Source organism: Plectropomus leopardus, chromosome 6 (genome assembly GCF_026936395.1).
Source record: "Plectropomus leopardus strain MGB_pleo_1.0 chromosome 6, ASM2693639v1, whole genome shotgun sequence".
In the NCBI taxonomy this organism is placed as follows: Eukaryota; Metazoa; Chordata; class Actinopteri; order Perciformes; family Serranidae; genus Plectropomus; species Plectropomus leopardus.
This window is the reverse complement of record NC_142181.1, coordinates 18,418,246-18,433,915: the sequence shown is the minus strand read 5'-3', so window position 1 is coordinate 18,433,915 and position 15,670 is coordinate 18,418,246. Positions and strand designations below refer to the sequence as shown.

The 15,670-nt window shown below is 40.9% G+C and overlaps 1 protein-coding gene across 1 annotated transcript in view; it reads left to right on the top strand.

Moving 5' to 3' along the window:
- Nucleotides 1-14,960, top strand: part of cbl (Cbl proto-oncogene) — a 46,201-nt gene extending 31,241 nt beyond the window's left edge. Inside the window, exons 6-16 of the mRNA XM_042486198.2 lie at nt 24-161; nt 972-1,059; nt 2,271-2,402; nt 2,583-2,801; nt 4,628-4,759; nt 5,496-5,915; nt 6,622-6,710; nt 7,662-7,868; nt 7,983-8,071; nt 8,434-8,676; nt 11,553-14,960. Coding sequence (XP_042342132.2) covers nt 24-161; nt 972-1,059; nt 2,271-2,402; nt 2,583-2,801; nt 4,628-4,759; nt 5,496-5,915; nt 6,622-6,710; nt 7,662-7,868; nt 7,983-8,071; nt 8,434-8,676; nt 11,553-11,848 — 2,053 coding nt within the window. The 3' untranslated portion in view covers nt 11,849-14,960. The remainder of the gene's footprint in view (nt 1-23; nt 162-971; nt 1,060-2,270; nt 2,403-2,582; nt 2,802-4,627; nt 4,760-5,495; nt 5,916-6,621; nt 6,711-7,661; nt 7,869-7,982; nt 8,072-8,433; nt 8,677-11,552) is intronic.
- The last annotated feature ends 710 nt before the right edge of the window (nt 14,961-15,670 follow it).

Below are 15,670 nucleotides of genomic sequence, written 5' to 3'. Positions count from 1 at the left end.
TTTCCATGTTTCTCTTCCCTCAGTTACATCTTCCGACTGAGCTGCACACGTCTGGGCCAGTGGGCCATTGGTTACGTGACGGCAGATGGAAACATACTCCAGACCATTCCCCACAATAAACCCCTCTTCCAGGCCCTCATTGATGGTTTCAGGGAAGGATTGTAAGTCCACTGGCATTTTGTTTGGCACACTTACATGTGACATTTTCCTCTGAGGTTTTCATCTGAACCTCTGCTCGGTGTCTCTGTGGCTCGGTCTTGGTCTCCGTGTGACACAGCTTTAATAAATGATCGATAATCAAGTTTCCTGTCGTATGCAGGACTTCTCTTTTTTGCCATTTTTCATTTTCTTTCCCCTTCTCTTCCCACAAAATATGCATCTCTGTTTAAACTATGCAGCTCTGCTTTGCATCCCACGATTGAATCTGCCTTTTAGCTCTAAACCAATCCAGCCATATCATATTGCCTGTTCCCATCATTCCAGTGTTATCATAACCAGAATAGAACTGTTGGTTTCTAATGCGAAGCTCAGTCAGTGGTTTTGCTGGCTGGCATGAAACTCATCTTTTTATGCCAGCGTTGATTCCTTTGTTTAATGAAAGCTATGGTTGGCCTGTCCCAACCTGTAATCAAATCCTGATTTTAAACCAAGAGAGCCCATACAGTTTATCGCCTGAATCTACAAAGCATTTATCAAATGGTAATCACACCATCTGACCCATTTGTAAAATAGTCACGTACTTTACATGCATCATTTCTGTGATGATATTAAAAACATGGTGCCAGATTGAATGAAAGGACTGAGCAGATGTTTTCATTGCCGCAGCCTGTTAGCTATACATGCAGTATAATCATGCTAACTAATTATGGTGATAACTTTTAAATGAAAATGCCAGTCGAAATACCCTAGGATACTTAAAGTCTCTCCCCCCTGTGTATATCCTCTAATTTTATTTGTCTCTTCATCTCCAGCTATTTATTCCCCGATGGCCGGACCCAAAACCCAGATCTGACAGGACTGTGTGAGCCTTCGCCTCAAGACCACATCAAAGTCACACAGGTCAGAGCAGTGCACTTCTCACTCTGTATCTTCACTCTTTAATGAATTATACACTCGTTCTGGTCTTTGGCATTTTATTATAAAGGTCAAATGGCTTTTTTTGTGCACACACAGCTCTGTAAAGAGCTCTCAACAGTCTAGTGTATGACCAACAGGAAGCAGAAGTAGAATGATAAAACACCATACAGGAACTGAGTTAGTCAAGGTTAAGTAGCTGACTAACAGGGTACTTAACTTTTTCTGCCTGGTATTTATATTTAATAAATAAGAAAGGTATAAAGAGATGTGTTTAACTGTGATAAAAAGCCTCAGTTAATGTAAATGCAACAAAAGTGGCAAGAGCATTATGATTCATGTAGAACAGTATGATATAGGTATGTTTAAATGAGGAGTGCTGTAACGCTTGCACACTTAATTAATGCCACAAAAGTTTCATCAAGATATAGTTAGATCTTAATTGGATCTTTGTCTGGTCAAAATGTTTGAAAAGTTTAAACCACACCTATATGTATACATAATGCACACAAATACTTCAAATAACACTTAAATACACTTACATATCACTTCAATCCTTATGTAGCTATTTTTTTGTTAGCCTTGCACCAGGATGTGCGTAAAATAATTCTCATCACACTCGTAGTTATTTTTAAATATCAACATTTGGGGACATTCTGGCTTTTATGTCTAGTTATCTTATCTAAAGTTCACCCAACTTAAACAGTGTTGCATTTCCCTAGTAAAGTGTTGGGAACTGTGTTGAACGTAGCTTTAAGCGTGTAGTGTAAATTAAGTGAAAAAATAATTGTGCTATTCGGATTTGAACATTTTTATAGTTCAAACAAATGTGTCCTTTGTCAGTGCAAGCTTCCTCTATTGTTGGGCAGTAAAGGAAACCCCTTCTATCTTGCAACATTTCTAACTGCCATCACATTGAAGGATGCATCATGTTAAATGCATAAAAAGTAACTGTAAATTGTGAATTTTTATGAAAGAGCAGTCTTGGCTTACATTTCTCCTCAGCATTTTGTAAAGGTGTTTATGAACAGACTCACTTTGCCCGAGCACAGCACTGAAACTAAAAATACGCCCCCGCATTTTAACTTGGCTCCAGATCCTTCTGGGTTCTTTTGAAATGATCTCAGACAGTGCCGTATGATGTTACTGTGTTTAGGCACTGAAATACTCACCGTTGTCTCACTTTTACCCCTCAGGAGCAATATGAGCTGTACTGTGAGATGGGCTCCACTTTCCAGCTGTGCAAGATCTGCGCCGAGAACGACAAGGACGTGAAGATTGAGCCCTGCGGTCATCTCATGTGCACCTCCTGTCTCACTGCCTGGCAGGTGAGAGTGTGGGTGGATGGGAAGGGGTTTGTGTGGGTTGATTGCTCCAAGTTAAGTATCATAACTGGTACCTGTTGAGAGGAAAACTCACTGCTGAAGTGCTCTTCTCCGCAGACATAATGAACATATAAAAGCATATAACCTTTCATCTCTGTGTGCTGTTGCATTTGCCTCTTACAGGAGTCAGAGGGTCAGGGAACGGGATGTCCCTTCTGTCGCTGTGAGATTAAGGGTACAGAGCCCATTGTTGTGGATCCTTTTGACCCCAAGGACAACAGCGGGGGCTCCTGCAGGGGCATGTTTGGGGCTGAGGGTGCTCCATCGCCCAGCTATGATGATGATGATGATGACAGACTTGAAGACCCTCACCTCATGATGAGCAAACTTGCCTGTGCAAAGGTAATATTTGATTAAATCAGGACAAAAGTTATCAGTTTTCCTAAAGTTTTCAGCCACGGCACTGGGCAAGCTGATTCATTGATAAAACATTACGGTGCTTGGCTTGGTTGGTTTGACGCCCGTGGTGCTCCTCATGGGCTCCTACTGTCCTCTTCTCTTCTCTGTTTTTCTGAGAGACCCCTCTCTGTACAGATGAAACACTCCCTGCGTTGCTCTTTTCAATTTTTGTGAGCTTCAAGCTCACGGCTCATATCTCAGTTCTTTCATCTCCATCTTTCATGGTGCCAAGGTAGCAGCTTTTTTTGTGCCTCTGCATTTGATATGTGGAGCATTCTCCTATCCCCCATCTTTTATGTGCCTCTGAGAAACTCTGTGCATTAGTCTGCTTATAGAGTAGGTGATGAGATCACACACACTTTGATGTAGTCCGTGGAAATTTTTTTGGGCTTTCATTGCTGACCCGGCCTCTTTCTCTTCCTTTGACCGTGTCTTTAAATGTGCTTGTACACTGTGAAGTACTTGGCTGTACTTCATAAGTATTTTGTGTTGATTTGTGTTTGTTTTGTGTTGAAACAAATAGAGTTAAATAATTTTCTTTCTGTTTTTTTTTCCAGACAAGGCCCTTAAATTGTAAAGTGCAGTCAGATTTAAAGTTATAATACTTTGGTATAAAAGTGAACAACAATGTATATACATTTTTGCATATGTCATTAGTAGGGCTGTTGTGGTGAAGGAATTTTATTAAGGATTTAGGGTGACTCGCAGCATTCATTTATCTTTATTCAGTGCTTTGTAAATAAGCTCTATAGTTAGGCCATTATTGGGTAAGCTGTGGCTTTTTAAATGACAGAGATCATGCGGTTTTAAAACAAATTTAAATACTTGTTCCCTTTTGAGTGTAGAACACAGAAGAGCAACAAGGCACAGTAAGGCTTGCAGCATTTTTTCAGCTAAGATGCTTTGGTTGAGTATGGTTGCTATACGCATAAGCCAGGAAGTAACAGTGATGGGCAGCTGCAGTGTTTTACCCAAAGTTGAATATGTGTGCAATCACAGAATAAACGGCAAATATGCAGCGCTTAGTGCAGAATACACACTCAGCAGCTCATCACGCTGATGGCATTTTTAGCATAGTGTAAATACACACTACTCTCCCCCTACAAAAAAAAAAGAAAAAAACATGGTCATAGAAGTAGTGGCAGCTGGCTTGTCAGTAGTGCGGTAATATTGTGGTTATCTAGACAGCCCTAGTCATTGGTTTTAGACAATTCAATCAGTGAATTGTAAAACTGCTGGAATCTGGGAACTGAAAATGTAAAAGGACAGAAAACATTACATCTAGCTGATTACCTAAACTGAGCAAGTTTTCTTATTGCCCATAACATTATAACAACTATAAAAGACTAAAAGTTGCTTGTTTATGTATTACACGTATTTCTTTCTGTAACTTATTTAGGTAAGAAATCATTAAACAAGATAAGACATACCATGAGAAGTTTTGAATGATGTGGATTATTTAGCTGAAAATGTAACACATTTTCAGCTAAATAATAATGTAACACATTTTTTAGCCATGGCATGCAGCTCTAGATAATTATGACTTTGGATGTGACCATTTCAGAAGAATTAAGAGGGAACTGTTGTGCAGAGGGTTCCTCTTAATTCATCCACAGCTCCGCTTGGCTGACGTACATTCTACGAAAAGTTTAAGTGACAGCTGCTGTTGTGGATCACTAGTATCATGAAAAGTTGCCATGAGACCAATCCTTTTTCTGTTTCTGAATAAAAAATGTCTTGACATCATGAGTCTCTTGCTGTTGATCCAGGTGGAGCGACCCCCGTCGCCTATGTCCATGGCTCCTCAGTCCTCTCTTCCCCCTGTGCCGCCCAGACTAGACCTGCTACCACACAGACCTTCCAACCCCCCTGGTGCCTCCAGCCCAGGGGTCACTAGTAAGGTAAATGAACATGTGCAACCAGCCTTGTTTGAGTAAGAGGGGATGTTAAAATAAAAGTTTGGTTAAGGCGAGTGGGTTTTTCAGCGTCAGAGGGCATCTAGTATTTGGTTTGATTGCCCAGTTTATGTCAGGAAATATTTGTCATAGCCTACAAGGAAATAGTGCTATCACAGAACAAAGTTTTGCATTGATGGAATTTTACACATTTTAATGCAAGCTCTATTACAGCCTTGTTTGTTGTTAAATAAAAGCCTTTTTCAGTGTTGCCCCCAATTTCTTTTTTTTTTAGTACCCTCAGCCAAACTATTCCAACGTTATTCTTTGCAGCCGGTTCATAGCTTGACTTCTATAGTGCATCTTGAGTTGGAGTAGAGAGCAAAATTAGACTGAAATGAAGCAATAGTTTCACTTGTAACCCAGCTCTGTTATTTAAATAATGTGTACCTTTCACCCCTTGACTGGAGTGAGGCGTTAAAATGACAGCCACAATAATCAGTGCATTTCATACTGTGCATATAAGTCTTTTTAAGCCGCATTTCCACTCACTCACACATTCATATTACCTCATATTTCCTCATAATGTAGATAAATGGTAGCTGTTGATAGGAAGCTTGAACTATCTGCAGATTATGAACATTTTTCTTTGCTGTTGTTCATCTAAGTTATTTCTTTGATTTCACATTAATATTATATGCTGTCAAAATGAGCTCCTTCCATCTCTGTTTCTCCGTTCCAGGCAGCATCTCACCACAAAGACAAGCCTCTTCCCCTCCCCCCAGCACTGAGGGATCTCCCCCCTCCGCCTCCTCCTGACCGCCCCCACACAGCTGGGGCAGCACCCGATGGACGGCTGCAGAGGCGGCCCTTACCCTGCACTCCTGGTGATCCCTCTCGAGAGAAGCTCCCTCCTGCACCCCCGAACCGGCCCCTGGCTGACTGGAACTCCCGGCCTGTTCCCAAGGCCCCTACCTCCTCTTCCTCATCATCCTCCTCATCTTCGTCATCCACTCAAGTCTCCAGTCTGGGAGTGGACATCCGAGCAGGTGTCAGGGAACTCTCCAACAGACACTCCCTCCCTTTGGCGCTGCCCTCAGCTCTGGACACACGCTCAGACTCACAGAAGAACAACAGCTCCCTCAGTCTGGACCACCAGCTGGTCAGAGAAACCACAAGACACCACACTGAGCTACCATTTGGTTTGATGTTTATTTATTGGCTTAAATTGTGAACACTCAGCATTTTAGTACAAATGTCCAAGTAATAGAACAGAAAAGATAAATTTTCTAACACCATGTATACTGTGCAGTGATGTCAGTGGGTTATCACTACACAGCCACTGTTTGATACCTTTTTGTAATTGCTATGAAAGCAAGATGTCTAATAGTATTTGCAAAATTCATGTTGTCACACATGGGAGTCTCTTGCTTTCTCAGTGGCATTAGTTATTATTTTTCTTAGATTGTTAAAGTAATAGTTCAACATTTTGGGAACTGTGTATTCGCTCTCTTTAGAGTTAAATGAAATTTTAAATGGGGAGCTACAGCCAGCAGCCCTTAGTTTAGAAACATGTTCGGGAGGCTTTGAGGTGCTAGTAGGTGAGCCAGGCTGTTTCCACTTGTTTACAGTCTTTATGTTAAGCTAAGCTAACTAGCTGCTGGCATCAGCCTTTTATATTTGACATGAGAGTTGCAACAATCGTCTCATTTAATTTTCAGTAAAAAAAACAAAAACAAAAAAACAAGTTGTATTTTCCCAAATGCCCTAAACTATTTCTTTTAATGTGATCAGAATGGTTTCAGAATTTTGATTATGGACATTTTTTTCACAAGTTTCTGAGATTTCAGCTTCTGCTTCCTTTCCAGAATTTTGCAGCAGTCACCAGTCAAGATTACGACAAACCCAAAGTCAAGCCCTCAGTCTCAGCCAACGCCATCTATGCACTGGCAAGCAGGTATGTTGCACTGGCACTATGATGACATTATAGGACTGGATCTGTAGGTGTAGTGTTGCTGGAGCCCAACGAAATGATACCTAATACTTTTTTTCCTCATGTGAGGAATAGAATATTCAGTTAATCTGGTTGAAATTCTGCAAATTTAAGATGCATGTCATGCAAAAGAACAATTCACCACATCAACTCATGCAGTGAGTAACATGCAAGAAAACATTCCACATTAAAATTTGCCGGTAGCTACTGGCCATAGCCTTTGAACAGTTGGCTAACTGTCTATGAAATATGTTTTACTCTTTTGATGGTTTGTTTATTTGTGGTGCGTTTGTAAAGAAACCTCACAAAGCCACCTGTTAAACTTGGCCAGCTTGTGCTGGCCCTGCAATGTCTGCAGAAATTGAAGGCTTGCCCTTGATACTGTGGCCTATCAGATGAGTTTGACCAGAACTGCACGACAACTTTTTCCTTTTTAGATGTTTGTAAAGCAGCTTTAATCACTTGACACAGGTAAGTAAATGAAATTATTCAAAACACAAACTTCTAAATACTTAATCAATAGAAACCAGTGGTTACATAATCTCTGAAATGAGGCACAACTTGTATAACTCATAGGTGCACACTCGTACTTGGCACTACACACCTGTGTGGAGCATCTCATCTTCGAATGATTGATATGAAGGCCATTCAGTACTTAATTAAGGAGGCTTTTCTCCACTCCAAACATTTTGCCTTTTAATGTTTAGAATTCATTAATTCCTTCATTCATTCATTGTCCGGAACCGCTTGTCCTCGTAATGGGTGCAGGGGGCTGGAGTCTATCCCATCTGTCATTGGGCAAGAGGCGGGTTACACCCCTGACAGGTCGCCAGACTACCGCAGTGCTGACACATAATAATTAATGCGTCCATATTTTAGTTGCAGTGTAAATATTCTTGGGTTATTTCTACCCAGACCTTCTCCAGCCCCGAGGCCAATGACGGGAGAGGAGGCACGTGACAGTGAGGAGGAGTCTGAGTACATGATCCCCTCCTCTCGCCCTGTCCTGCCCCCCATGGCGGCACCACCTGTAGGGGAGACCCCACCAGTCCCGAGGCCTCCACAGCCTCAGCCACTTTCAGCACTCCAGACACAGACCCAGGCCTCTGCCCTCAACTCACGGTATTCAAAACACTCAGTGAATCTACTCCAGCAGCAAATCCACATGAAGTAACTGTGGTGACTGCTGTACTGTGTCTGTTATAGTTGTTTTATCACTGTTATTTGTTGTTGTAGGCTGACACTGGCTGAACTCGAGGATGGACCTCAAATGTATGAAGCGATGTACAACATCCAGTCCAGGTCGCAACAAGCCAGAGACTCGGGTACATTGATTTATCTATTTTTGGATCAAGTTTCAAAGGACAGCTTAGATTAGCAGCATGAGTCACTAAATTAAACCTCTGTGCTGCTTTTACGCAGACCATTCTGACAGTCACTCTGCAAGGATGTATCTGTGTTATCTCTGCTTTTAAACCAATCACTCATATCATTTTGAATATTAGTTTCAATCCAAAACAAGATCCCGTGTCATGTGGAAAAATACACCCACCTACTGTTGACATGAATGTAAATGATATATAGATATATTTTTTATAGTTATGACTTATCTGAATCTATTTTAGGGTATAATACTCTACTCTATCAGATAATATAGTGCTAATGCTTTATTTTCAATCCGTCCCAGACTATTCAGAGTTGCCCCCTCAGGCAATGACCAATGGTCCCAGAGACCATGCAGCCGAGGACAGGGAAGAAGAGGAGAACGGCTACGACTTCCCGAAACCCCGGCTGCCAATGCCCACGGCCAGGCGGACCCTTTCAGAGCTGGGGGGGTCATCTTCCTCCTCGTCATCTTCCTCATCCTGCTCATCCTCCACAGCTGCTTTCAGCCGCCTTTCACTAGATTCGGACGCTGGAGCTGCAGCACGTAAGTATTCAGGCCCCGGTTGAGCCAGAACTTGTTTTTAATAAAGAATACAACTTCACAAAATAATGGCTTTTAAAATTCCCCCAAATTACAGGGTCATTAGCAAAAAGCCATGTTATGAAAGTGTTTTTTTACTTTTGCTTATTATTTAATACAGCTGCTAATGACTAACGATTTTTTCCTGGGGGGGTTCGGTCCAGGCGGGGACCCTTCTGTGCGGAGTTTGCATGTTCTCCCCGTGTCTGCGTGGGTTCTCTCCGGGGTCTCCGGCTTCCTCCCACAGTCCAAAGACATGCAGCTCAGGTTGATTGGTGACTCTAAATTGCCCTTAGGTGTGACTGTGAGTGTGTATGGTTGTCTGTCTATATGTGTCGGCCCTGCGATAGTCTGGTGACCTGTCCAGGGTGTACCCGATGACAGCTGGGATTGGCTCCAGCCCCCCCGCGACCCTTACAAGGACAAGCGGTTACAGAAAATGACTGACTGAATGTTTCTTTTTTTTTAAAATAACAGAACATATATATAGCAACTGGTATAGAAACTCTTTAAAATTATATATATTTACAATATAAAAAAAATATATATATAATATATATAAAAATATAAATATATATAATATATTTATAAAACACAGACAGACACACATTAAACAATGTATAAAATGTCTTGTCATAAAATGGTTAAAAAAAAGTGTTTTCCAAATCCCAGGATGGTATCCTTAAAACGTCTTGTTTAAGGTATGTAGTTTACAGCCACAGAGAGGTAAGGAAGCTGGATAATATTCATATTTAAAAAGCTGGAATTGGAGACCTCTTTTTTCTCTCTTTAATTACTCAAATTTAAACAGATTAATCAAATATCAAATTAGTTGCTGAGTAAAAGTTGACAATATAATCAATTTATCATTGTAGCGCAATTATTTACATCATCCAAGGGTAACTTGCACATGTGCCAGATAAGAGATATCTTACAGCTTCCAGGAAGAATGAAATGAAAATGAAACTACCTTAATAGCTACATACTGTTAGGATAAGTAGGAAATACTTTCTGCAATATGGGTGACTTGACCGTTTTATGATATGGGCTTTTATAAAGAGACTTAAAACTTTAAAGTTAAAATTTTAAATTAGCTGTGTCATATACAATAATTTGTTGGCAAGAATGGAAAATGCTGTAAAATGTCTAACAGCAGCCTCTTTGCTCAGGTCCTTCCTGGCCAAAGAGAAAAAATTGCTGATGAATCAATATCCTGCAGTAGTACAAAAGTCCTGTGACCTGAAGAGAAACCTGAAAAGTCAACTAAAGCATTTTTCTGCTACCTGGTTTGAAGCACCATGACATTATAGATTGATAAATTACCATGAATTGATTAGACCAGAGCTGCTCAGTTACATCAGTGACCTTAAAACTAGAAAAACAATAAGTGATGTCTTCAGGTTGTTCTGCTAGTGGAATGAGCGTCTGTATCATCAGAATCTCACATTGGCCACAGAGAAATCATAAACCGGAGGGCTTTGTGGAGGTTTGACTGGAACTAATGCAGCATTAGTGGCCTTATCACAGTCTGTGGAAGAAGGTAGAAAAGCATTTATTTCCAGAGTAATTTCCTTGTCTCTGCATTGAGTTGACATTCACTACCTACAGCATGATGATTGCTGGGTGTGAGTGTTCCACTTACGACGTAAATCTTTGTATCTGAGAACCAATTAAGTGGCTCTCAAACAAGCTGACAAGCTCTCGGATCATGATTGGGCTCTTTATGAGTGCTTTATTAAAGGTTGCTGCAGTGGAAAGGTCAGCCAGCTCACCATATATACAGTGTGACAGAAACATATAGCTTAATGCAGACATATTCTCGCTGTGCTGTTTTTTTTTTAATGAGATGTAAATTATTTCCAGTGAGGTAAATCCTCCATTACATTGACATATAATGACCCTTTAGGACAGGGCTGTCAAAGTCATGTAAGTTTATGGATCACATGCAGCCTAAAATGAACTCAAGTGGGCAAGACCAGTAAAACCATTGCATACTTAGATTGGATTAGACAGATCTTTATTTCGAGCATGTCAAATAAAATCAGACAACAAATAAAAATAAATAAAAACATGGGTAAAACAACAATATCATATGCCCACCATAAGTATTCAGTAGACAAACATAAGTATTTCATGTCTGAAAAGGAGCAGGAGGAAGTAAATACTTTTTTCGAAATTTTTATATACAAAAATACATACTTATATAATGCTCATATAATTGCATTTAAATAACAACACCTCCAAATGTTGCCTTTCCTTTAGCATAAAGAAATACATGTACATTATGAAAATGTCAAGTACAATATTAACAACATGTCCCCAGCTCTGTCCACTGATACAGATATTTTTAACCTCTGTGTAAAAAAACAATTCTGTCCACATGACCTTCATTTTTCAAAATATGTCCACACTTCAATGCAAACGATTTTAAATGCTCGCCGGCATTAGCCGTCTTCAACAATCTCATTACAAATGTAGTAAAGCACAGGCTGACGTTACCGCTTTTCAGAACACCTTCTGGAATTCTCATAACCATAAATTACTGCTTTATATAAAGATATCTTTTTTGTATCTTTTATTGCTCACTAAAAGATTGACAATATTTACACACTATCACTATCTTTAAGTATGACCATTATAAGTATTTACATTTCAGGGTAACGAAACTCAGTGATTCTTATTTTCAGGTGATTATACACTGATGAAAGCATAGTTAAGAATGTTATACACCATTTCATCTTTTATACCAATAGATTCCCTTAAATCTCACATACTGGACCTTTAAACTAGTGTGTTTCAGACCTTTTAGGTGTGTAAAATCCCGCTCCTCTTTTTTTCAGCTTTCTCAGAGCCAGTGGAAGCACCAGAGAGACCTCCAAAGCCCCTGCCCAGACGAATCAACTCTGAGCGCCGACCCAGCCCCGTCCCGCCTGTCCCCGCCCCACCCAGTGTTGGGGCTGCAGGTGGAGAAGCCAACCCTCTAATCAGTAGCGAGATCGAGCACCTCATGAGTCAGGGATACTCTTACCAGGACATCCAGAAAGCGCTGATGATTGCACAGAACAATATCGAAATGGCCAAGAATATCCTCCGCGAGTTTGTCTCCATTCCCTCCACTGCGCATATTCTTACATAGCACGCTCCGTGTGCCTTTCTCTCGTGTTTGCTCTCTCGCCCTAGCTTGGCCCAGCCTGGTTGGGTTTAGGTTGGCATGACCCAACCCAAAGCCCATTGCCTGCAGCACTACCTCCGCTGCTGGCTGACGCCCTACATCCCTGTGGATTTTTAACTGGCTGTTACTCCAGGGACTCCACGCCCTGCACTCCATGCGCTTTCAACAGTGTCCGGCCTTCTTTAAACTGCTACAGCAGGCCTCTGTGTTTTCACGGACATCTCCGTGGGAGTAACCAAGCATGTGTGGAGAAATGACGGGACGCCACGTGGCGCAAGACTTTTTGTAGGAATCCTGGGAAGACAGATTCTTATCTTTCATGTTGAAGCCTCTTGCTGAAAATGTAACCAACACCTCACAAATAAAACTAAAAATTGTATGTCTATATGAAAATTTAATATATGAGTAAATATATATTAAATGTGTGTAATATATAAAGTACGTGCATATACAGTATGTTAAAATGACTTCAGCTTCGAGGGTCGCTGTTGGTACAAGTGATATGGGTAGACGGGGACCAGATCAAAGGGGGGTTTGGCCTTTTCTCAGACTGAGTGATGCGAGCGTGGAAAAATACAGGTGAGGAAGAGAAAGAGTCAGGGTGTCTTCCTCACCAGGATGATGTTCAGTCAGCAGCAGCTTGGAAGACAGAGCAGCAGAGCTTCTTCATTATGAATTCAGTCTGTCACGGCCTTTGATTAACAACGTTGCGTGGGTACTTTTTTTTTTTTTTTTTTTAGAAAAACATGCTTGTTTTGTCGTGTTGGAACTTTCAAAGTAGCATGACGATGGTTTCAGGTCTGGACTGTTGTCTGGCAGTGTGTGTTTATATCTGTGAGTTTGTGAATGTTAACGTGTTTTTGTGTGTGTCTGTGTGTGTGTGTGTGTGTGTGTGTGTGTGTGTGTGTGTGTGTGTGTGTGTGTGTGTCTGTGTGTGTCTGTGTCTGTGTCTGTCTGCCAGACCCACTCCTCATGACCTGCTCTTAAATGAACCTCCTCCTCCTCCTGTACAACATGAATGTGGAATTACAGTCAGTATACTCAGACCCGTGCTCTGTAAATGTACTACTGCTCTAACTCAAGTGTCAGGGCCTAGTGTAGCTGTAGAGCCTGGCAGTGAGATTATTAGAGGACGTACTAATATTGACAACCCTGCAGTACCAGACAGGCTAGTGTCGTGTGATCCGTGGTGGCTGAAACGTTTTCATTCTGTCTTTGTCTAACTTCACTGGCTGGCTGATGAAAAGTTTCTGTCTCCAGCTCAGTCCAGTGTTACGAAAAAAGAAAAAAAAAGTCATTGATTTACTTTGGTAATATATTGTTGTAATATGGTCGTAAATATTGTTATTCTAATTAATTCAGAAGTGCTTCACTGCTGCTACTATTGTTAGTGCTAAACAATTAAGCCTTAAATGTACATTTGTGAATATTGTGTTTAACCATCATCCTGTTTCCTTAAAGTGACAGTATCATCCATGTTTCTCTGGTCCGTAATGTAGCATACTTGAAAGTACAAGCGGCTTGTGAGTCTACAGCCCTCTCAAGCTGACGACGCTTCAGTGTTTAATATCTTCTTTTTTTTAAATATATATTCTCTATGATACTCTACAGGTAGACTCAAACAAAAACAAAAAAAACAAAAAAAAACAAAAAACAAATGCTTTCGCTTTGGAAACCAGCCATTTTGTAATCGATTCGAGCTTCTCTTTCACATCAGTTTCCTTTCTTTGCGGGGGTTCATTGCCTTTGAAAGGGAGTGATTGCAGAGGCTTTTTAAGAAGTAGGCTCATGGGTTTGCTGGCCCACCCCCAAGTCTACATTAAAATCAGTATTTGGGCCAACTGTAAGAGCTAACTCAGGAATAATGTTTATCTAAACAAGTGGCGTTCACCCGAGCTGTCAAAAACCCGGAGGAGACTCATTGGCACAGATAGCAGCTCACCCACCGTTTCTTCATCCAGGTGACATGTAGCCAAAAGTATCCGCTTAATGAAGTCACACAAGTAGCCTATTATTTTTTTGTCACAGTATAACTTGCACATTTTTTGTATTATTTCCGATGGCAGGATTAGAGACAGCAGCTTCATTTCCAGGTACTATGAATGAATAAGATAAAAACAAAACAAAATGCAAGGAGCTTTTAGGTACATTGACTTGAACCTCTTATATGTATAGCATATGAAGAAGAATGTTTTTGGGGGGGAAGGATGTGAATCATGTTGATAGCTAATCAGCCCTTGCTTATTCTGGGTAATGCTGTCTGTTGACTGGAAGCTATCTCTGCGCTGTCCGGCCATCCTCTAGTGTTTCTTTTCTGTTCCTAGTTGCCTTGAGAAACTTCTTGAATGATGGGTGATGGACGGGGAGGTCTGCAATCCTCAATACTGTACCAATGTTTTGTTGATGCTTCGAGGACAGCATGTCATTGTTGTTATTATTTACCTTTGTTTTGTTTTCACACATTATACCAATTTGTGCTTCGATACTGTCACTCTAAAGAAAAAGCTAATTGTAAAAAGTTTGTGATATGAAAAAAATGTCTTGTTTTATTTCATTTTGCATTCCTGTACATGTATTTTTTTCCCAAAGGTTTTGTTTACTTATGTGAATAATTCTGTGAGCAGTGCCATATGTTTGGAGATCCTCACCATGTTTAGAGTAAGGCCTTGTTTTGAAGAGTTAGTAGGTATTGATCTCTACCTGTTGATCTCAGAAGGCTAGATTGTGCAGTATTGCTTGTATTAATCTGTCCTCTATGCCTTGTCAGCTGCAAGGCACTTGTGCATTTATGAGCTGATCTGTAAAAAAGTCTTCTTTTGTTTGTGTTACTCAAAAAGATAAATTTAGATCCCAGATCAGTACTCAGCCTCAGAAATGCTCAATGTGTACCAGCCCCCAATTCCCCTCAGTCCCTGTGTTGGGGTACTTAAATTTTTTGCCAGAAGAGGGAGCCGTTGTTCTATGTAGCCGTGTCGCTTCTCATCAGTAAAAGGCATTCATTAACTTTTTGATGGTTTTTAAAGCTCATATCACTTTGGAAGTATGCACAGTGCTGTTATTAAAATGATGAGCAGAAGCCAACACGTGTCTCTCTTCTGTGCATTCAAACTCAAATGTGTTTAGCATGTAGATACCGTTTAAATGCAGGCGGAGTTTAAAAGTGACATTGAAGAGCACAATATGTCTTTATAATGATAAAGCCACAATTTTCTTAAAACACCCAAGCCATTCGTGATGACTCAGTCATCTGCTGGGCTTATTGAACCTTTATTTATTATCATTTATAATAGTCCTGATGAATTTAAAATATTTCTCAGATACGGAACAATAAGGCCTGGCAAGATTTTCGATGAAAATGTCACGGCTCTTGTCGTGACTCCAGGTTTTCCTTGTGTTCCTTTCTCTGTCTCCCTAATATTTCAACCTCCCCTGTGTGCTCTGGGTGTGGCTTTCCCTCACCTGGCTCCTGATTCGATCTACACCTCATCAGCATGCAGTATAAGAACCAACGTACTTCACTTGCTCACCTCCAGATTGTTTCACCAGACTCCGTGGTAGTTACGTATTGGCCGCTCTGCAGTTTAACAAAGTATTTTTTCCGTGTGTTTTGAGCCTGTTTTTGATGATTTTATCTTGTACCACAGATCTCCAGCTTCTGCCTCCTCGCCATCTCCACGCCTCCATCTGGACCTCCTCACCCTGCTTTCACTTCCCCAGCAGGTCCCAAATCCGCATCCTCCCATCAGACCTGCCTGCCCCTGCCTCCTCTCAATTGCCACACTCTTC